We start from the raw sequence: 21,759 nt of genomic DNA, 5'->3' as shown, positions 1-21,759 counted from the left end.
GAGTGTCCAATATTGAGTTTTAGTGAAATCCATCTTTTACCCACCACTCAGAGAAGCAGTATTCCTGCTGCTTGAATCCCAAGTCATGGAGACACTAGGAATGCAGCCTTCCTCTAAACTGCTATCTTGACCACCACCTATCCCAATATTTTGACTTTTATTGCTAAGGATTAGTTTTGTCTGTTTTAAAAATGTAGATAAATTGAATCATAAAGTATTGATTCTTTTGTGTCTGGTGTGTTCCTCCTATCTATGAAAATTGGATCTAAGATAGTCATAGATCCTATCTATGGGAGTCATCCATGTGTTTTTTTTTTTTTAAAGAGAGAGTGAGAGAGGAGAGAGAGAGAGACAGAGAGAGAATTTTTTTTTTAAATATTTATTTTTTAGTTCTTGGCAGACACAACATCTTTGTTGGTATGTGGTGCTGAGGATCGAACCCGGGCCGCACGCACACCAGGCGAGCGCACTACCACTTGAGCCACAACCTCAGCCCATGTGTTTTACAAGATAACTGTTACAGCTACAAACATGTCACACTTTATCCTTTCTATTGTGCCAGGTTTCATGGGACATGTTAAGATATTCATATGTCACTATACTCTGTGGCCTTAATCGTTTGTGTCATAATATCTAGTGAGTTAGCACAGTTTACCTGTGGTTTCTGTCCATCAGTATCTTAATTATATAAAAAAGAGTGAACACATAAATAAACCTCATTAAACCAAGATAAATATCCTTTTAATTCATCTTCCTCTACAAATAAGGAAAATGTCCACAGCCTTTCCAGTTTCACATAAATGGAAGAAAGTTTGTTGGAAAGAGTGGCAGAGTAGAGACTGTCATCTAAGGACCCTTCTTGCCACCAAGGGTGGTCTGATGATGTTGCCTTCCCATGGTCCACAGAAGACATAGTAGATGATGGAACAGCTTCTACAACATTAAGGACAATTATTAGCCTTTGTTATATTATCCTAGAGAGCAAATAACTCTTCAGTCAAAGATCTGGAGCCAACACCCACCCAGATTCTCCAGATCTCAGGCACTGCCCCAGCTCAGGAGGAGACTCCTGTGTGTCCCCCCTCTCACTGCACTGCTGTGCTACCTACAGTGGCCTCCTCTACTCAGCAGCAGTCATTCCAGCACTACTGTGGAGTGGGCAGTGCTCAAGGCTAAGGAAGGGCATCATTTCTGTGGAGAGAGATCAGTGGCCAGGGGCTTGGGTGAAACTGGTGGGACACCTGTCCCAAGGCCCTACCAGACTGAGAGAGCGCCACCCAAAGGCCAGAGGACAGACTGTTCCTCACCTTTCATGGTGTCTGTTATTTGCTACAGAACATGAAGATCTTGTTGATGAGGATGATGATGGTGACTACGAAGACCACAACAACTGCGAGAGCAGTGATGACGACAACAATGACAATGAAGATTAGGCCAATCATGGCCACTACATTGGTTACTAAAGTAGACTGGCTCTTTAGAGTCTCACTGGTAACTGGGACTGTTGATGTTGTTGCTAAAACAAAACAAGAGAAAAATGTTTGTCAAACTTAAGAATATCCATTCTTTGGCACTGTTATCCCATACAGCCCATGGGACTATATATTCATTGACTCATTATGGGACAACTATTCTACCAGGTCCTGGGCGTACAGAGATGAACACACGTTGTGCCACGTCCTTATGGAGCTCACATTATTACTGAAGGGGACAGCAAATGTCCATCCAATTTGGCATATTTACCATACTTATAACATTTTGGAGGTTGAAACAACTAGTGATGCTTAATTTTGTCTGGGGGAGGTAGGGAAGGCTTCATAAGAAGTTAACACTGGAGCTGGTTGAAGGGTAATTATAACACAGGAAGAAGAGAAGGCCTGGAAGTTTACAGAAATGTATATAGACCTGGGAACTAGTTAGCAGACCATTAATGACTGTATAAATGTTTAATGGACAGTGGGGGCTTGTACATAATGAAGAAAACTTGGTAACTGAGATGGGAAAAGAGGCTGATCATAAATCCATATGGCTATCACTGACCATCCAGACAGGAAGCCCATCAAGAAATCAGTCATTCATTCAGCCCAACAAATTTCCCATTACATGTACATGCTCACACCCCACAGGAAAGTCATCAGACTTTTAAAAAGAACTTCCACATCTTTCCCACTCTGCTGAGTTGTATCATGATAACTCAGCTCCCTACCTGGCATTTCCTTCTGGTACTTTAAGAATCCCGTGAGCCAGTGACTGCAATCTCCCATGGAGACCTTCCTTAAACGTTCTGTCAGTTCTTTGTCATTCCCCCACTTCTCCTTGATCCCTCTGGCTCTAGGATTAATCACTGTCCACTTCATGTGCATCACATTTAAGTAGAGAGATGGCTGTCCATCAATGCTGAAATTCCAGAATGAACCAAGGTCATTGTTTCCTTCAAGCTGACAAGACATCTTGGCCTGCAGGGTGAGAGGACCTGCAATACACAACAAAACCATCATCTCCCACTCTTGATAGATCCATCACCTCCCAATAAGTTGAGCTTTTCTCTGCACATTTAGAGGCCTGTATTCTTTTCTCCCAGATTAGCCCTTTCTTGCACATTAAGCCCTACATCCTCTAAGGCTGAGCCAATGTTAGTCTCTTTTACACAAATACATCCAGAGCCTCCTCCACATGTGCACTCCATCCCTTTCTCTCTCCTGCTCTCTCTGTCTCTTCACCCCATTCCATTACTTACCCAAGGTCTTATTTTTTTCCAAGTCCATGTCAAGCAGGAGCATCCTGAGATCTTGCCCCAGTTCTTTCAGCATTTCAGTCAATTGTGTCCATGTTTTGGTGGCATTCACCTCCCTTCCCAGGTGACCCAAAGGTTTGATCTTGTTGCTCTCACAGTCATACTGAAGGAAAGGGGTCTTATCCACTGAGACCTGCACTTCACACCAGGACTCTCCAGGTCTGGACTGAGATTTGACAGTGAAGTCGAGGCAAAGAGAGTGAGTACCTGCGAGAGAAACATGGAAGTGAGGTTCAGGACAGGGAGAAGAGGACCCTTAGTTCCCATCCTTCTGTGACTCCCAGACTCCCTCTGAAGGGCCAGGCTGGCAGAGGGAGGAGTCTTCATCCTAGAACCCGTCAACCTTCTAGATCCTTATTTTGGTGTCACCTTTAACTGAGGTGGTAGAATGCTCACATGCCATCAGGGACCCCTCACAGGCACAGTGTTACTAGGAGGCTTAATCTGATAAGAACTTTTAGTGACTTCTACCAAGATATGGGTACAAAAAATACAAGATGGTATCTGTCCTCCTGAAAATTAAAACCTAGCTGAACAGACAGTATTTCCAATAGAGTAGAAAAGGAGGCACCAGGGATCACAGGTCAATTCATCATGGTCTTGGTGGCAGGTCATGATGGAGTAGATGCAGGAACAAGGCAGCAGAGGGGAGCTGCCACACAGGAGCACAGAACCTAGTCTGGTGTCCTAGGCTGGGGCCCTATGAGCTGATCATCAGATTCTAGGGAACCTCTCCAGGCAAACCACACCTTTTCCCCATTCTTCAGAAGAGAGCTCCACTTATCTGCGACCAGCATGGAGCCCCAATCTCTTCTCCCTGTTCCCACCCATGGCCCAGAGTCTTCCAGGCTTTTACCAGCAGCAGCTTTAGCAAAATAGATACATAGTGAAGTATACTGGAGACATTCTGTTGAGAATAAATCACAGAATAACAGGCAAGATGTAGCCAGGCATGTGCAGATATTCCTCTTCCCCTGTGGTGTGGGCGTGCCCCAAACCTACCATTGGAGGACTGAGGACCATCTGTTTAAATTCAGTGTACAATGTGGTCAAAAGCATGTTTACCAGGTAATGCAAAACAGAATTACTTATTAATAGAATGCTAAAAATTAGAAATGGAGATGTTAAAAAACAAAATTCACTGTGAATACCCAGTCTCTGTAGGGGAAGCAGAGCTTGCTGGAGGTTACATGAGCTCCTTCCTTCTTCCCTTCCTTCTACCCACTTATCTCCCCTTTTCCCTGACTCTTTTGGCATCCCCTTTCTTCCTATGTCTACATTTTCTCCCAACCTCACTCTCCTGTATCCCATCGCCTCTATCCTTTTAAAACTCTTTCCTCTTAATGACTGAGATCAATTTTCATTAAATACCTCACAATGAAAGATTCAGTTAGTACAGACACAAGCCCAAAGCTCCAGAATTATTATTATTTTTTTGGTTGAGAAATAGAGGCTGACAAAGATGATCACTTTCAGGTGGATAATGATGAAAACAAGCATAGTAATTTTTAAGAATGTTCATTTCAGGTGCTGGTGCAAAGGATGAACTGCATCTTGCTGAAGCAGAAGCAATGATTTTTGAAGGCAGTCCCACCTAAGGCAAGAGTGGCAGTTTTGAAAAATTCTGTTCAGTCAATAATTTTGTGGGGGGGATTTGAAAATGACGTCATCTATGGTCTTGATATGAAGTGTGGTTCCTGGCCTGTGCACACTGAGGATGGCTGTTAGTGGCTGTGGAGGAAGGTTCCAAGTCACTGCGGAGGAGTATGTCCAACTCTTCAGTGAATCTGGAAAGCAGTTGGACCCTGGAAGCTGTAGCAGGGTTCAACAGAAAGCAGTAAAACTTGTTGCTGCTGAAGATGATGATTTTGTTGATGAGGAAACTAAACAAAAGCTCTAGTGAGGAAACCTCTTGGAGACCCAGCAGCTGAAAATGCACAACAGAGACACAAGAACAGGGAAGATAAAAAACCACTGACACCAAGGTCAAGAGGTCACCAATCCTCCTTCCTAAACACAGGAAAAAATTCCTGAAAAATCAAAGACCCAATTTTGACGAAGAATAAAAGCAAAAATGAAAGAAAGTACCAAATAGGTGCTTCTTTTCCCAAAGGGAAAGCCAAGTTCTTCAATTATGTGGAGAGATGTTTCTGGATGATTGATCTGGAGGCTATTCAAGATCTCTGGTACTGGAGGAAGTTTCTTTAAGAAAACAGTTTACCAGGGCTGGGGATGTGGCTCAAGTTTTAGTGCGCTCGCCTAGCATGCGTGAGGCTCAGGTTCGATCCTCAGCACCACATACAAAGATGTTGTGTCCACCGAAAACTGAAAAATAAAAAATATTTTTTAAAAAAAGAAAACAGTTTACCAGTTTGTCAAAAGTTTCTGCCTTAAGTTTCTAGAGACCTATGACCTATTAAAATTGAATCAAGAGGGCACAGAATATTTGAACAGATGAATTTCATGCAATGAAATTGAAGACACGTCAAACTCCTACCAACAAAGAAAAGCCCAGGACCAGAGGGCTTCTAGATCTACCAGAACTTCAAAGAAGAACTTACAGCAATACTCCTCAAATTATTTCATGAATAGAAAAGAAGAGAATCCTTTCAAACTCACTCTAAGAAGCTGGTATCACCTTGATATCAAAGCCAGACAAAGATACATCCAGGAAAGATAACTTCAGATCAATATACTTGATAAACATAGATGCAAAAATTCTTTTTTTTTAAGAGAGAAGAAAGGGGGAGAGAGAGAGAGAGAGAGAGAGAGAGAGAGAGAGAGAGAGAGAGAGAGAGAGAGAGAGAGAATTTATTTATTTTAGTTTTTTTTTTCCGGCGGACACAACATCTCTGTTTGTACGCGGTGCTGAGGATGGAACCCGGGCCGCACGCATTCCAGGCGAGCGCGCTACCGCTTGAGCCACATCCCCAGCCCGATGCAAAAATTCTTAATAAAATAATGTCAAGTAACATACCAAAACATGTTAAAAAGATAGTGCACTCTGATCAAGTGGGATTCATCCCAGGGATGCAAGGTTGGTTTAACATATGGAAATCAATAAGTGGAATTCATCACATCAATAGACTTAAAGACAAGAATCACACGATTATCTCAATACATGCAGAAAAAGCATTTGAGAAAAATCAGCATCCATTCATGCTCAAAAGAGTTGAAAAATAGGAATATTAGAAACATACCTTAACATTGTAAAAGCTATCTATGCTAAACCCAAAGCCAACATCATTCTAATTGGAGAAAAAATGAAAGCATTCGCTCTAAAAACTGAAATAAGACAGGGATGCCCTCTTTTTCTACTCCTATTCAACACAGCTCTTAAAATCCTAGCTAGAGTGATCAGACAGAATAAAGAAATTAAAAGAATATGAAAAGGAAAAGAAGAGCTCAAACTATTCCTATTTGCCAAAGACATGATTCTATATTTAGAAGACCCAAAAAAACTCCACCAAAAGCATCTATAATTCATAAATGAAAGTAGAAGGATTTAACATTAACACCCATAAATCAATTGTGTTCCTACACAACAATGATGAATCAGCTGAAAGAGAAATTAGGAAAACTATCCCATTCACAATAGCCTAAAAAAAAATACTTGGGAGTCAATCTAACCAAAGAGATGGAAATCCTCTACAATGAAAACTATAGAATACCAAAACAAGAAACTGAAGAAGACCTTAGAAGATAGAAAGATCTCCCATGCTCTTGGATAGGTATATCCAATATATCTATTCCATATGTTAAACCAACCTTGATTCCCTGGGATGAACCCCACTTGATCAATGTATAATTAACATTGTCAAAATGGCCATGCTACCAAAAGTGCTATTCAGATTTAATGCTATTCTTATTAAAATTTCAATGACGTTCTTCATAGAAATAGAAGAAGCAGTTATGAATTTCATTTGGAAAAATAAGAGGCCCAGAATAGCCAAAACAATCCTTAGTGAGAAAAGTGAAGCAGAGGCATCTCAATACTACACATTAAATTATATAATTATATAATTTAATATAAATTATAATACAGAGCTATAGTAAAAAACAGCATGGTATTGACACAATAGAGGCATGAAGATCAATGGAATACAGTATAAGACATAGAGAAAAACCCACAGAAATACAGGTAAACTGGACAAAGGTGCTATAAATGTACATTAGAGAAAGGATAACTTTTTTCAACAAATGGTGCTGGGAAAATTGGAAATTCATACAAAGCAGAATGAAATCAAGCCCTTATCTCTCACCGTGTACAAAACTCAACTCAAAGTAGATCAAGAGCCTAGGCAGTAGACCAGAGATCCTGTGCCAGCTGGCAAAAAATGTAGGTCCAGCTCTCCATCAGGTCAGCTTAGGAACCAAATTCCTCAAGAAGACTCCTAAAGCACAAGAAGTAAAATCAAGACTCAATAAATGGGATTGTTCAAAATAAAAAGCTTCTTGTCAGGCTGAGCTTGTGACTCAGTGGTAGAGTTCTTGCCTAGCATGTATGAGGCACTGGGTTTGAACTACATATAAATTAATAAATAAAATAAAGGCTTTCCAACAATATTTAAAAATATATTTTTAAAATTTTTTTTAAAAAAAGCTTCTTCTCAGCAAAGGAAACAATTAAGAACATGAAGAGAGAACTTATAGAATGGGAGAAAATCAATGCCACTTGCACCTCTGATAGAGCATTAATCTCCAGGATATTGAAAGAACTCAAAAAACTTAACACTTAAAAACTAACAAAATCAATAAATGGGCAAAGGAAATGAACAGGCACTTCACAGAAGAAGAAATACTAATGATTAAAAACTATATAAAAATATTCAATATCTCTAGCAATTAGAGAAGTATAAATTAAAACTACAGTGAGATTCCATCTCACTCTAGTCATAATGGCAATTATAGAGAATATAAGTAACAATAAATGTTGGCAAGGATGTGGGAAAAAAGTTTCACTCATACGTTGCTGGTCGATGTGCAAATTGGTGCAACCACTCTAGAAAGCACTATGGAGATTCCTCAGAAAACTGGAATGGACCCATTCCATTTGATTTAGTTATCCCATTCCTCAGTTTATATTCAAAGGACTTAAAATTAGCATACTACAGTGATGCAGCCACATCAATGTTTATGGCAGCTCAACTCACAATAGCTAAACCATAGAACCAACCTAGGAGCCCTTCAACGAATGGATGGATAAGGAAAATGTGGCATATAAACACAATGGAATATTATTTATCCACAAAGAAGAATCAAATTATGGCATTTGCTGGAGAATATCATGTTAAGTGAAATAATCCAGTCCCAAAAAACCAGCGGATGAATGTTCTCTGATATGCTGATGCTAATACATAACAAGGTGTAGTACAGGGGTACAGGGCAGTAGAAGAATAGAAGTTATTGGATTACACCTAGGGGAATGAAAGGAAGGTATGGGGAATAGGAATAGGAAAGACAGCAGAATGTATTGGACATAACTTTCCTATACTCATATATGCATACAGAACCAGTGAAACTCCAAATCATGTGCAACCACAAGAATGTGATCCTAATAGAATAAGTCATACTCCATGTATGTACAGTATATCAAAATACAGTCTACTGTCATGTATATTTGAAAAGAATGAATAAAAAATTTTGTCTCAATTTCTGTAACAGGTAGTACCTCTCTTCCTTTTTATAGACATAGTCTTGCTAAGTTGCTTAGGGCCTTGCTAAATTGCTGAGTCTGGCTTTTAACTCGTGATCCTCTTGCCTCAGACTTCAAAGCCACTGGGATTACAGGCGTGCACCACTACACCCAGTTTATTTACTTTCTGGATGGTAGTGTATGCAGAGCATAAAAACTTAATTTTGATGAAATCCAGTTTATTTTTTTCTTTTATTGTTTGTTCTTTTGGTGTGATCTGTAAGAATACTTTATCTAAATTAAATGTCAGAGATACTCCTATGGTTTCTTTTAAGTGTTCATAGTTTTATCTCCTTATTTAGGTTGATGACTCATTTTGTGTTAATTTTTGTGTATGGTATAATGAAAGGGTTTAACTTTGTTCTTTTCCACATAAATATCCAGTTGTTCCAAAATTGTTGAAAAGATTATTTTTTTTCTCATTGAATTGTCCTGGCTCCTATGTTGAAAATCAACTGATCATAAATGTGAAGCATTTATTTCTGGGCTTCCAGTCCTATTTATGCAATACAACACTGTCTTGATCACTGTAGAATTGTAACAAGTTTTTAAATTGATAAGTGTGAATCCTCCAACTTTGTTCTTTTTAACGATAAATTTGACTTTTCTGTTTCTTTTGCATTCTTACAGGAATCCTGGGATCAGCTTGTCATTTTTCTGCACAAAAACGACAGCTGAGACTTTCCTATGGATTGCACTGAGCCTTATGATTCAATAAACTTAAGGAATATTGTCATTGTAACAATATTACATTTCCTATCTATGAACATGGAATTGTCTGTACTTTTATATAGATCTTATTCTGTGGTATTCAATGTAAATGTCTTCTACCTCTTTTGTAAAATTTATTCACATGTTATATCTTTTTTGGTGCTATTATATAGGGAGCTGTTTTCTTGATGGAATATTCACTTATGGAATATTTATTGCAACCATATAAAAAGAGAATTGATTTTTATTTGTTTATATCTTATCCTATGTCATTGCTGAACTCACTTTTTAGTTCCAATAGGTTTAGGGTGATTAAATTTTTATAATTTTCTTTGGAGTATTTAGTATTTTAACATGTAATAAAATTACTTGTAAGATAGCTCTTATATCTACCACTTTGTTCTCAATTTTCCATAGAGTTTATGTCTTTTTTGTTCTTTTCCCCATCATTTTTGCCTCTTTTTGTGTTAAATAGATATTTTCTACTGCATCATTTTAGTTCCCTTTTTCTTACTTTTAAAAAAGTTATTTTCTTAGTGGGTTCCCTAGGGATTATAATTTATAACTTATAACACACAGATTGGATTCAATCAATTTAAATTTAATAGTATTTAAAATCTTTGCTCTAATATAGTTCTGTTCCCTTTCCCTTTTTTAATGATACAGTTGTCATACAAAGTATATCTTTATATATAATAAATGCATCAACATAGTTTATACTGATTACTAATGTAGTTGTCTTTTAAATCAGATAAGAAATAAGCAAAATTACAAAGTAGTGTCCCTGCAAGTCCACCCAGTCACTAGTCCCCAGGGCTCCTGGCCTTACTGGAAGCCTTGGGCAGGAAGTGCCACACAATGGCAGATGGGGTGGGCAGCCCTTGTCATCCAGGGTCAGTCCGGCTACAAGTTGGTCCTACCCTGGAATCTCTGTGTTACATGGGAGGGGAGTTACTATTGCAGATAAGTTAAGGTCACTCATCAGTGGACCTGGACACATGGAGTGATTTTCTGGATTATCCAGGTAAGTCCAAAGCCATCACAGGAGTTTTATAAATGAAGAAGCCAGCAGAAGAGGAAGAACTAGATAGCACCCTAAGGAGTCACCTTGACATTGCTACCTTTGAGAATGGAGAAGTAACATCTTGAACCAATGAATGTGGGCAGGAAGAAATACATTCCTCTAGACTCAGGAAAAGGCCAGAAAATACTATTCTCCCTGGAGTTTCCTGAAGGAATACAGCCTTACAAAGAAATGCTTATTGATTTTAGCTCTTGATGTTTTCATTTCCAGAACTAGGAAAGAATACATATGTTGTAATTTATTGTAGTAGCAATCAAAAGCTGGCACAGTGTGTTTAAATAGATTACTACATGAGGGGAAAAAATTCAGGTTGAGAAGGTTCAGGACTGTTCCAGCAGGTAGAGGTATTACAGTTTTAAACAGGTATCTCTACACTCAAAAATGGCTGGAAAGGAAAAAAAATGTATATCTGTTACGTGACAATTTTTAAATTAAAGAAAGAAAAAAAAATGAATAAAGGATTCAAAAGGGGAAGGGAGTACAGGCATGGAAGAGTGTGCCACCTGAGAATTACATGTGAAAATGACACAGGTAGATTCCTCAGGGAAGAACAGTCCGGTCTGAAGGGATGGCAGTTCAAAGGCCCTGAGGCTGGAGAATTCTGCAATATGCTGAAGACCAGTGAGTAAACACTGGGGTAGGGACTGAGTGAGCAGAGGACAGAGTAGAGAATGGCTGGCTAGACTACAGGGTTACCTAGGCTTTTGGGGAGGCGTTGGTTTTTACTCTGATGATATTTAAGTGACAGTTACAAGGACTGTGTGCCTTATTCAAGTTTCCTCATCTCTTTGGTGAGATGATTCAGCAGAAGGATTATTATAGCCTGAATATTTGAGTTGTCCTCAAATTTATATGTTGAAACCTAATCAACAATGTGTATTAGGGATTTAGGGTAAAGAGAGAGAAATATGGAATCTTAAGGGAAACACCCTCAAGCCACTGAAGTGCAGAATCATGGCACCAAGATGCAGAAGACACAGTTGCAAACCTTGGCCCATGCTCTTGTAAAATGAGGGAAATACACAAGTGCAGGAAAACTGGGGAGAAATTTTGCAGCTCCAGCCTGGATCCACCTCCACTCCAGCCTCTAGTACAGCTCTTCTCTAAATATTGGGCCCCCAGCCCAAGTCAGGGCTGCTCCTCACTCAAGTCAGCTGCGTTCTCCCTTGGATGTGTATCTACCTTCCTAAATAAAGCCCAGACTCTGTCTTTGTCTGGCTCATGCTGAAATTCTTCTCTGATGCATATGCCAAGGACCCAGCTAGTCCTGAGCTGAGTCAGCCTGCTTCCGGGAATCCTCAGACCCCTTCTCCAGAAACATCTTCTCCTGTGACAAAGTCATTGGTTGGTGGTTAGGATGTTGGGAGTGGTGACTGAAGTATGGGTCTTGAACTGTCCTGTGACAGAGGTGATGCCTCTCTTGGGAACCCTCAGGGAGAAGGTGCTATTGAGATAGCCCAGTTGCTGTGGTGACACCCTGCTCAATAGGAGGTTGTTAGCCACAGAGTTATCCAGTTCTTGACCTTGAAGTTCAGGTGCTAGCTGCTCAGGGGTAGAAAGTTATGGGTGCAAGCTAATTATCATAATTGGGCTGCTTATAGCTATGATCTTGATTCTGCTTGCTTTAAAGAAAAACCCTTTTAATGATAAAACATATAATAAATGTACTGAGCTGACTCATGGTCACTGCACTCCACCAGAGTGTTTTATCTACCAGGTCCCAGCTTTTTCTCCCCTTGTGTGTCCGTTTGTCTTTTCTAATTCCCCATTTCCCATTATCAGGTTTCCTGACTTAATTGCCAAGTGGGTCCCAGCATTAGGTTAAGAATAAGATTAGTGTCCTTTTAAAAGACAAGGTGGGTGTAGATATTCCCCTTTCCCCCTTCTTCCAAGAATGAGTTCTGTGTAGTCAAATACTGATGAGCCCTATGAATGGGCAACTCCAGAGTGCACCAAGGCCAGAGTGCACCTTCTGGGCTGGGATGCTAGTTTTCCTAGAAGATTGTGCACTTGCTCCTTTTCCAGGCCACTTCCAAGGTGTGTGGGGGGGATGGGAATGGGACATGTTAACATGCCATGAAATCTCACTTTTCTTGCTGAAATTTGGTCATTTTTCTTGAAGAAATGCTCCTCACATTGGTGTAAGTTCGGGTAAATTTTCGGAGGCCTGACAAAGCTGATTGGTGAAACCATTTGGACCTATTCTCAATGGTTTTATGAGGAACAGAATTGTAGGCATCCTCACTATACCATTCCAGAAGGCCTGGACTTAGACCAGGATAAAAAGCTTCTGCACAGCAAAGAAACAATTTTCAGTGTGAAGAGACACTATATGAATGGAAGAAGATGTCTATAAATGTCACATGTGATGAGAGGTTAATATCCAGACTACATAAGGAACTAAAAAAAAAAAATAACAACCCACAACCTGATTAAAAACTGGAGAGAAACTGAACAGACATTTCTCAGAAGAAACCTACAAATAGCCAACAGGCATATGCAAAAGTACTCAGTACCACTAATTGTCTTTGAAATGCAGATCATAACCACAATGAGTTATCATCTCACTCCACTAAGAATGGTTATTATCAGATACACAAAAGATAGTAAGTGTTGGCTTTGGAACCCTTATATACTGTTGGTGGGAATGTCAATTCATAGAGCCACTAGGAAAAACAGTATGGAGTGACCTCAAAAAATTAAAAAATAACACCAGGATACGATCCAGGAATTCCTCTACTGGGTATTAGCCAAAGGAAATAAATATAATCTATCAAAGACACTTGCACTTCCATGTTTACTGTAGCACTACTGACAAAGGCCAAGAAACAGAAACAATCTAGGTGTCCATCAACTGATGAACAGATAATGACCATGTGATACATAACACACACTGGAATACTATTCATCCATAAAATGGACAAAATCCTGTCATTTGCAACACAATGATGGAAATGGAGATCATCATGTTAAAGGAAGTAAGTCAAACACAGAAATACCAATACCATATGATCTCACTTGCAGATAGAATCCAAAAAAGTTGATCCCAAAAGTTGAGAATTGAATAGTGGTTACCAGAGGCTGTATACAGTAACTGAAAAAGGAGGGCTGGGGAAAGGTTGACTGATGGGTCCTAAGTTCTAGTTATGTAGGATTAAGAAGTTCTGGTGTGCTATGGCACAGTGGGGCGACTACAGACAACAATAAATCTTATGTATCTCAAGTAGTTAAAAGAAAGGATTTTGAAAGCCTTTGCCATAAAGAAATGATAAATGCTAGCAGTGGCAGATATGTTTAACATAATTTAAACCTTACACAGTATAACCTTCACATGGCACCCCCTCAATATATAACATTTTTATGTTAATATGTAGTGATTTAAAATAAAGTAACACAATAAAAAGCCTGCCTGGCAAGAAGGGCACCAACATTGTCTAGAAGCTCAGTGATGTGACTGCTAAAGACCGGGGTACATGATGGGGGACAGAATTCCACATCTGGCCTCTGAGCAAGTAATGGAGAAGAAAAATTCTGATACCATGGAACTTGAATGAAGGTGATGAATAGGCAGAAGGAAAGAGTGTGCACATGCTTAGAAAGTAGAAAGACAGCCAGGGGCCTGATCCTCAGCGAGCTAAGCCTGGGGCTGAGAGATCACAAGGAACCTCATGGCAAAGCACCTGGGCAGGCAACTCAGATTCTGCCTGATTTCAAGAAGGAAAGCAAAACCCAAGGATGGATGATTAGGAGGCTGAATGCTGACACCCACCAAAAGTCTGGTTGTTGGCTCAGTTTCCAGACCTCAGCCATGTCTCAGTGCCTGAACGCATTCCTGGGAGGAGAGGCCAGGAGTCTATCAGGACTGACCCTTGAACTCGAGAGCCATTACAATGTCTCCTTCCAGTCTGCCCCAAAGTGCCATCCACCCATTCATTCAGTTCTCTGTGCATCAAAAAGCAGAAAAAAAAACTCAGACATTCATCCTGGAAACACTGTGAGCTGACCCCATGTCCAGGCATCCGAAGTATCATGATGGCCCCCTGGTAAGTGACAAGGTTCACATGGGGCCAGGAATAGAAGGAATAAATAAATAGACCTGTCCCAGGTTTTTCTCCTAGAGGTCTGGGGTCACAGATCCATTCAATGGTTATTTCAAATTCTCTGAATTTGTAACTGAAATGAATCATCCATGGACTTAGTGAGTCACCTGTGGGGTCAGGGCTACCCTAGTAGGGAAGGTCAAGTACAATCTTCTGACACTACTTTCCCCAGACCAATATGTTTAAAATAGTATCTCATCCTGGAGAACACACATTTGTCCTCTACTATCACCTCACCTTGAGCTCACACCTGTGGCTTTAGGAAGTGTACCCTATAATCCACATGAACCGAAGAATCCACTGGGCAGCAAAGGGTGTGTGTGGGGGTGGGGGTACAGTAGGCCTCAAATCTACAGGAATCCCTCCTAAAAAACAGACCATCTGAAGCCACAGGAGCATAGGACCTGCTGCTCACTCTAAAATATTCATCTGCAGAATCACTTTGGAAAGATAGCATAAGGATGGGCACCAACACTGGAGACACAGGAGATACCCTAATGTAGGGTCAGAAAACTAGGGCATAGAAAACTATGCCAGTGCCCCATTCATTGGCATGCAGTCTTCAGTTGCTCTCAAGAGTACTTGATATAGAGACAGTTATAGTGTGGCCTGCAGAGGCCTGCCACCCCTTACTATCTGCCTTTACGGAGAAAGTCAACAACTTGTGCCTACTTTATACCCTTATATGATGCTGGATCCTCAAGAGTTAGATGAACCTAGGATCCAAGGTCAGAAGTCTATAGATGCTACTACAGAAATGTATAGATGTACCATTGCTGTTAGGGGACAGACAGATGAGGAGGGTGGGAACACACGTTACGAGAATAATTCTATGAAATGTCCCACTGTGCTGACTCCCATGCTTTCTTCACCCCCACATGCTTTCTTTGCCAAAAAAACAATTTACCTGCAGTCCTGCCTAACCAAAGTGGAAAGGATATGTCATATTCTTCAGCAAACTATTATCTACAAGGAAATTCAGGCAGGAAGTAACATTGACAAGAAGAACCCAAGTTATGTGTCCCTTCACAGACCAGATTCTGGAAAATAAAGATAATTCCTCCTAACCATAAAACCTGTAAAAATGATTAAGAATCCAATTAGAACCAGTCAGCCTGGGCCAAGGTGACAGAGTTGTCATGGCAAAGCAGACTTGAAATTCTGATGTCACCCTGCTGTCAGTCAAAAGCCAAGAGGTGGGCCTGGGTGGGACTCTCTGAAAACTTTCCTGCCCCCCCCCCTCAAAAAAGAACTGGAGCACAGGAGAGTGCTCTTTGTCTCTCCCCTCTGAGAGGACCCACTCTCTCCCTTGAGAATGTCCCTTTTCCTACTCTGATCAATATGTCTGAAACCTTTCTGAGTTGATCAAAAGAATCAGGGTTTGAAGATGGGGGTCTTCCAGCTGCCTCAGTTTTTAGGAAGACCCCAGCTCTGTAACATCACCAGGGTCATTAGAGAAATGGGCCCCCTGCTCTTGTTTTAGGATCTTGGGTGAGGTGGAGGATGTTGCTGGTTGTGTCCTCAGGCAGAGGCATATGGTGCCAGGTGGTCCTGGTGGAGGTTAGGGTCCCTAGGAGGAAGGGAAGGTAGGGAGGCCCTGGATGGGGCGTGGCTAGATGAGAAAAGGAGTGAAGGGAGGTGAGCTGGGTGGTGGCTCACTGAATCACAGAAAAGTGATTGTGGCTGGTGGCTGGTGAGGCTCTCTGGGCGCATGTGCTGAGACCCCCAGGCAAAGTGTGGTGGGAAGTTCAAGAGTCAACAGCCTTGGGATGCTGAGGGTTTGCAGTAGGTGAAAGTCTGCAGAGCAGAGCTGGGTCTGGGAGTGTCTGTTGTCCTGACCCTGGGGGGATCACGCCTCTGTGCACGACCACACCTTGTACTGGGGGTTGTGACTCTGGCTCCTCTTCCTGGCAGTGAGATGTCACCAGAGACTGCCAGCTTGTGGTCTCCTTCCCTATTGTCTCTCCCACCTGGCCCTTACTATTTTTATTCTTTCTCGCTCCTCTGGAGGGCCTCAGGAGGAGAGCCAGACACTTGCACCAGGTGGGACTGGACCCGCGGTGGCGGTGGAGGGGCCTGGGGAGAGACCCAGGCTCAGTCCCACGATCTGGTGTCTGGACTCGAACCCTGTCCCAGTGATCCTCTGCCACACCCCTTAAATTGTAATCTGGGAACTCACCGGTCGGCGCCGCCCAGAAACAGTCTGGCCACACAAGCAGAGCCAGGCTGACAGAAAAGAGCCAGGTGAAGGTACCCACATCCATATCTGGACTAGACAGAGCGCGAGAGGGTGCCGACGTGTGCGGGCCGCGCGCAGAATGGGGCGCGTAATCCTTCTGTGCGAGGGACAGGGGCGGGGCCAGGTGAGGCGCGAGGACCCCCGCGGAATGGGGCGCGGGACAGGGGCGGGGCGAGGTGAGGCGCGGGGACCGCGCGCGGGACGGGTAGCGGACAGGGGCGGGGCGAGGTGAGGCTCGAGGACTGCGCTCGGGACCGGCGCGTAGTCCTTCTGTTGGCGGGACAGGGGCGGGGCGAGGTGAGTTGTGGGGACCGCGCGCGGGACTGGGCGCTAGACAAGGGCGGGGCGAGGTGAGGCTCGAGGATGGGGCGAGGTGAGGCGCGGGGACCGCGCGCGGGATGGGGCGCGGACAGGGGCGGGGCGAGGTGAGGCTCGAGGATGGGGCGAGGTGAGGCGCGGGGACCGCGCGCGGGATGGGGCGCGGACAGGGGCGGGGCGAGGTGAGGCGCGGGGACCGCGCGCGGGACGGGGCGCGCACAGGGGCGGGGCGAGGTGAGGCGGGCCTGGCACGTAGATCTTTGGTGCGCGGGACAGGGGAAGGAGCAGGGTGCGGGGCGGGTCGCAGGTCTGGGAGGCCTGCTGAGGGCGGGGCAGGTCGCGGAGCGGAGCTTCCCGAGGCTTCTCCTGCCTTCGCTGCGGAGGTTTGGTGATAAATTTCAGACTTTTTACTTAACGGACAGAGGCCGCTTTCCCTAGGTTTCTACACCCGAGTTTCAAGCCTCCGCCCTTTTCTTTCCATAGAAAATGGTTTTATCAAAAACATGCTTTGCAAGTTTTTTCCAATCGAGTTGTGCGGCTTTTTTCCCTTCTTTTTAAACGTGTGTTTAAAAAAGCACAAGAGTTTTGTGTCTAGGGGTGACGTCTTGTCGGGCAACCTCTGCTGTACTCGGTGGGAGGTGGATGAGGAGCAAGTGCTCATTTCGAGCCTGGAAGCTGGACCAGGCGAGCTGGGGCGGAGACGTCAGCCCTGCTTAGTCGTATCCAGCGCACTCCCAGCTGTTTGCCACCAAAGCAGCGACTCCTTCAAGCTTCAGGGCTGGGACGGTGTTCTTGTTCTGATCTGACAATAAGATTGATTGACTGTTGGACACTGCAGAATCAGAGCAGTAGACGACTAATACATTTATTTTTCTGCAAACGGACAGGCAAACTCGGAATAGGTTATAGGAACACTGTTCTCACTATGAAAAGGAGAGCTGGGCCTGTGTGTTAATGCTTATTTTCAAAGCAAATATGAGCCCGTATACATTCAGCTATTCTCAGTTTATATCTTAAAATAATACATATTCAAGATAGTCCCAGACCAGCCGTTGTACAGGTACTTTTCTTTTTAACTCTGTAAGGCAATGTATGGAATGATTGACGATTTATATGTAACTAGCTGTCTGTTGATGAAGATAAAGAAAGTCTCCTGTTAGTTATTTTAACCAAAAAAAAAAAAAAACAACAACTTTGGAATAACCATACATGTACAAACCTCTATACAATTTCTTAGAATAAATTGCTGTGCAAATTGATTCACTTTAAAACTGCATCATTTCATCGAGGGCAATTTTTTGTAAAAACTTGTAATTGTTAAGGCCCAGCTTTGGAAAGGGAAGTGGAACTGTTACTATGCTAGGAGTGCTAACTGGTACAATTATTTTTAACAGAAAAGTGACATTATTCATCAACTTCCCAGGGGAGGGGTGATACATTCTCCTGTGTGATACATTATCCTGGGAGGATAACAAAAATCTAATCAAACTTTATCTTGAGTGTGTGGCTAATACCAGAGGATACAGGCTTGCATGGGGGAGACACTTTATGCAGACTATAAGCTATATTTTAATTGTTTGCTCGTGAAATGTGAGGATGGTTATTTTATATATATATATATATATAAAATGATACACACACACACACATTGGGGGCGTGCAGAGACTGAACCCAGGGGTCACTTAACCACTGAGTCACATCCCAAGCCCTTTTAATATTTTATTTAGAGACAGAGTCTCACTAAGTTGTTTACTTAGGACCTTGTTAAATTGCTGAGGCTGGCTTTGAACTTGCAATCCTTCTGCCTCAACTCCAGAGTTGCTGGGATTACAGGCATGCACCATCACACCCAGCTTTCTTTTTTATTTTTAATTGGCTGAGCCTTTAATTTTTATCATTTAAAAAAAATGGATGATAACACTGTATGTATTTTTTTATGTACAATATGATGCTTGAGGTATGTATATTTATTTCAGTTTTCCTAGTTAACTTTGTCCTGTGAGGTTTTCCAAGAGGCATCCTGTTCAGAAAGTCCCATCAGACTATCTGGATTGGTCTCTCTGCTGCAGCTGTTGGACCACTAGTGCAGCTGTATGTCCAGGATTGCTACAGCTGCCCGGTAAACATTAGAATTTTATAGTGTTCCCTGGGCCAAAGGATAGGGCAACCACCAAGATATGCACATCTTTTGCTGTGGGCTCTCCTTTTTTGCTTACAGTTGCTACAGTTAATCCAGTTCTGCAAGTTCTCCCAATGTTTTTTTTTTTGGGGGGGGGTGGCAAGACAGGGGACTGCCTCTTGTGAAGAGCCCCAAAATATCAGTGAAGCTGAATGTCCACCTCCACCTCACATTTTCCACTGTAAAAGCTCTTGTGTGTAGGGGGATGTGTGTGGTTTCATTCCAGCTGGGGGAGGGACAGCATGAGAAAAGCAGTTTCATTTACCCTTTGAATCCTGCATTTCTTGAGAAACGTTGCCTGGGCTCACTCCCGGGATAATGTTCTTGTCTTTGGAAAGTTGCTGGGTGAATTTGTATGAGTGGGGCAGGATGAAGCTTAAGCACTCCTATTTGGCGATCTTCCTGATGCTACCCATACTAATTATCTTTGAGTAGTTAATATACATGTAAGTTTGTTTGTTTGTTTGTTTGTTTATTTGGGGTACTGGGGATTGAACCCAGGAGCACTTAACTACTGAGCCACATCCCTAGCCCTTTAAACACAGGGTTTCACTGAGTTGCTTAGGGCCTAACTAAATTGCTGAGGCTGGCTTTGAATTTGCAATCCTCCTGCCTCAACTCTTGAGCTGCTGGGATTACAGGTGCCACTGCACCTGACTATATATTATTAATTTTCAAATGGTCTGTGTTATGGTCTAGATGTGGTATCCCCCCAAAGCTCATGTGTAAGACAATGCAAGAGTGTTTGGAGGAAAAATGATTGGGTTATAGTCTTAACACAGCCATCGAATTAATACCTGATGGGATTACTGAGTGGTTACTGGAGGCCGGGAGGCTAACTCACAAATATATATGCTATGGGGTATATATTTGTTTCTGGCAAGTGGAGACCTCGCTCTGCCTTCTGATAACATGAGAGCTGCTTCCCTGTGCCACACTCTTGTGCCATGAGCCTCGAGGAATGGAGCTGGCCTTCTGTGAAATAAGACCTTGGAAATTGTGAGCCCTTAAATAAACTTTCCTCCTCTACAGTTGTGCTGGTTGGGTCTTTGAGTCATAGCAGTGAAAAAGCTGACTAAAACAATCTGTGATCAGTATGAATCAATTTTGCAGTCAGAAATTACAATAATTAGTTATAAACATCCCTTTAGTGTCTGGTTCTTTCCATTTTTTTCTGATCATGATCCCTTGCTTCAGACTGGGTGCTCCTTTTGTATTGCTATTCACGTTTGGCACCTTCAAGCACTGAATGATTTTCTGCCTTGCTTCACTTTGGACAAGAATTCTAGAGTTCAGCCAAGAGGAGTGAATGAATCTTGGACTTAGAGAAAGAGAATAGACCTGGTAACAGGAGTACCCCTGGGGAGAGCCAGGATAATGACAGTCCTCAGTATTCTAGTGAATTCTAATTTCTGTGCAAATAAGTTCCATTCCTGGGCTTTGATGAATGTTCACACAATAAGATTGGACACTGTTGGAACTGTGTTATGTGTTAGGAGCCATGTGTGAACTGTATGCAAACTGGACAATGTTGGAGCCATTAAGGCAGGGAAGTCAGTCTTCCAGGAACTCCTGGGTGAAATTCCCTAGTTGGAGCTATCCCAGATCATGCTGGCATCCTGACCTAGCTCACAGCTTCTGTTCAAACACAGCCACTGGAGATGAGCATAACCTGCCAAGGATAAACAACCTGTTTGTCTCCACTCTCATCCTGTCCGCCCTCCTGCCCCAAGGAAATCTCTATCTATCCCCTTTGTTCTGTACCACTATAATTAAAGCAAGTGTGGGCTTTTTCTTTGTTAGAAGTCAGACCCCTCTGATCAGCTAAACAGGTCATGCTCATGCTTTGAAAATATGTAATTCTTGCCTTTTGTCTTTATTTCAAAGCTTTTATTTCACAGCCAGTCCATTCCTCTGATGGGTACCCACTTCATTGCCCAAGCAGGATGTGAGCGACATGTGGTAATGTGTTATGGGCAATGGGCACTGGCCAGTCCAAACTCATTTCTTAGCCTGATAACTACTGCCATTTGGGCCAGATAGTTCGCACTCTCTACCCAGTTGTAATAGCCTAATTTGCCTCCAGAAAGTGCCAAATGTTCCACTGATGGACAAAATCATCTGTAGTTGAGAAGTGCTGGTTTAGAGGAGAGTTCTAGAAGGACTACCTGAGTCTTCTGGTTATGAGACTTGGAAAATAACATTTTTTGTAAAAGATTCTTGAACCAGTTTTTCAAGACCAATTGAGAGAACTCTAAGAGGAAACAAGTGTGCTCCTCCAGCTCTTAAATAGGCTTCCTGTGTTGGGTGTACAGGGGCAACAACATTTACCTGTTCAGATGATCTCATGTGTTTCATACTGACATGAATGGTAGACTAATATTTTGAAAAATATTAGGTAATATCTACTTACATGATTTTACTTTTTATTAAGAAATAGAAAATTTTGATATTGGAAACTGAATCCAAAGGCACAGTACCACTGAGCTATACTGCCAGTCTTTAAAACTTATTTATTTATTTTTGAGACAGTCTTCCTAACTTGCTTAGCTTCACAAAGTTGCTGAGGCTGGGAAGCTGACCCACAATAAGGGGAGGTTCTCTGGATTAGACACAGGTAAATGGGGAGACAGAGGGGG

At 42.3% G+C, this 21,759-nt stretch overlaps 1 protein-coding gene across 1 annotated transcript; it reads right to left on the bottom strand.

Moving 5' to 3' along the window:
• Nucleotides 1–360: 360 nt before the first annotated feature.
• LOC120889160 (uncharacterized) lies at nucleotides 361–21,079 on the bottom strand. The gene is made up of 6 exons (XM_040283447.2): nucleotides 21,046–21,079; nucleotides 16,564–17,316; nucleotides 2,738–3,001; nucleotides 2,207–2,473; nucleotides 1,308–1,516; nucleotides 361–933 (listed from the first exon to the last, which is right to left on the bottom strand). Exons 1-5 carry the CDS (start codon nucleotides 21,077–21,079, stop codon nucleotides 1,323–1,325), a joined length of 1,512 nt encoding a protein of 503 aa, XP_040139381.2. The 3' UTR covers nucleotides 361–933; nucleotides 1,308–1,322.
• Between the last annotated feature and the right edge of the window lie 680 nt (nucleotides 21,080–21,759).

The sequence above is a fragment of the Ictidomys tridecemlineatus genome, chromosome 8, assembly GCF_052094955.1.
Source record: "Ictidomys tridecemlineatus isolate mIctTri1 chromosome 8, mIctTri1.hap1, whole genome shotgun sequence".
Taxonomy (NCBI): Eukaryota; Metazoa; Chordata; class Mammalia; order Rodentia; family Sciuridae; genus Ictidomys; species Ictidomys tridecemlineatus.
Note: the sequence above shows the minus strand (reverse complement) of the source record. Positions and strands in the feature narration are given on the sequence as shown.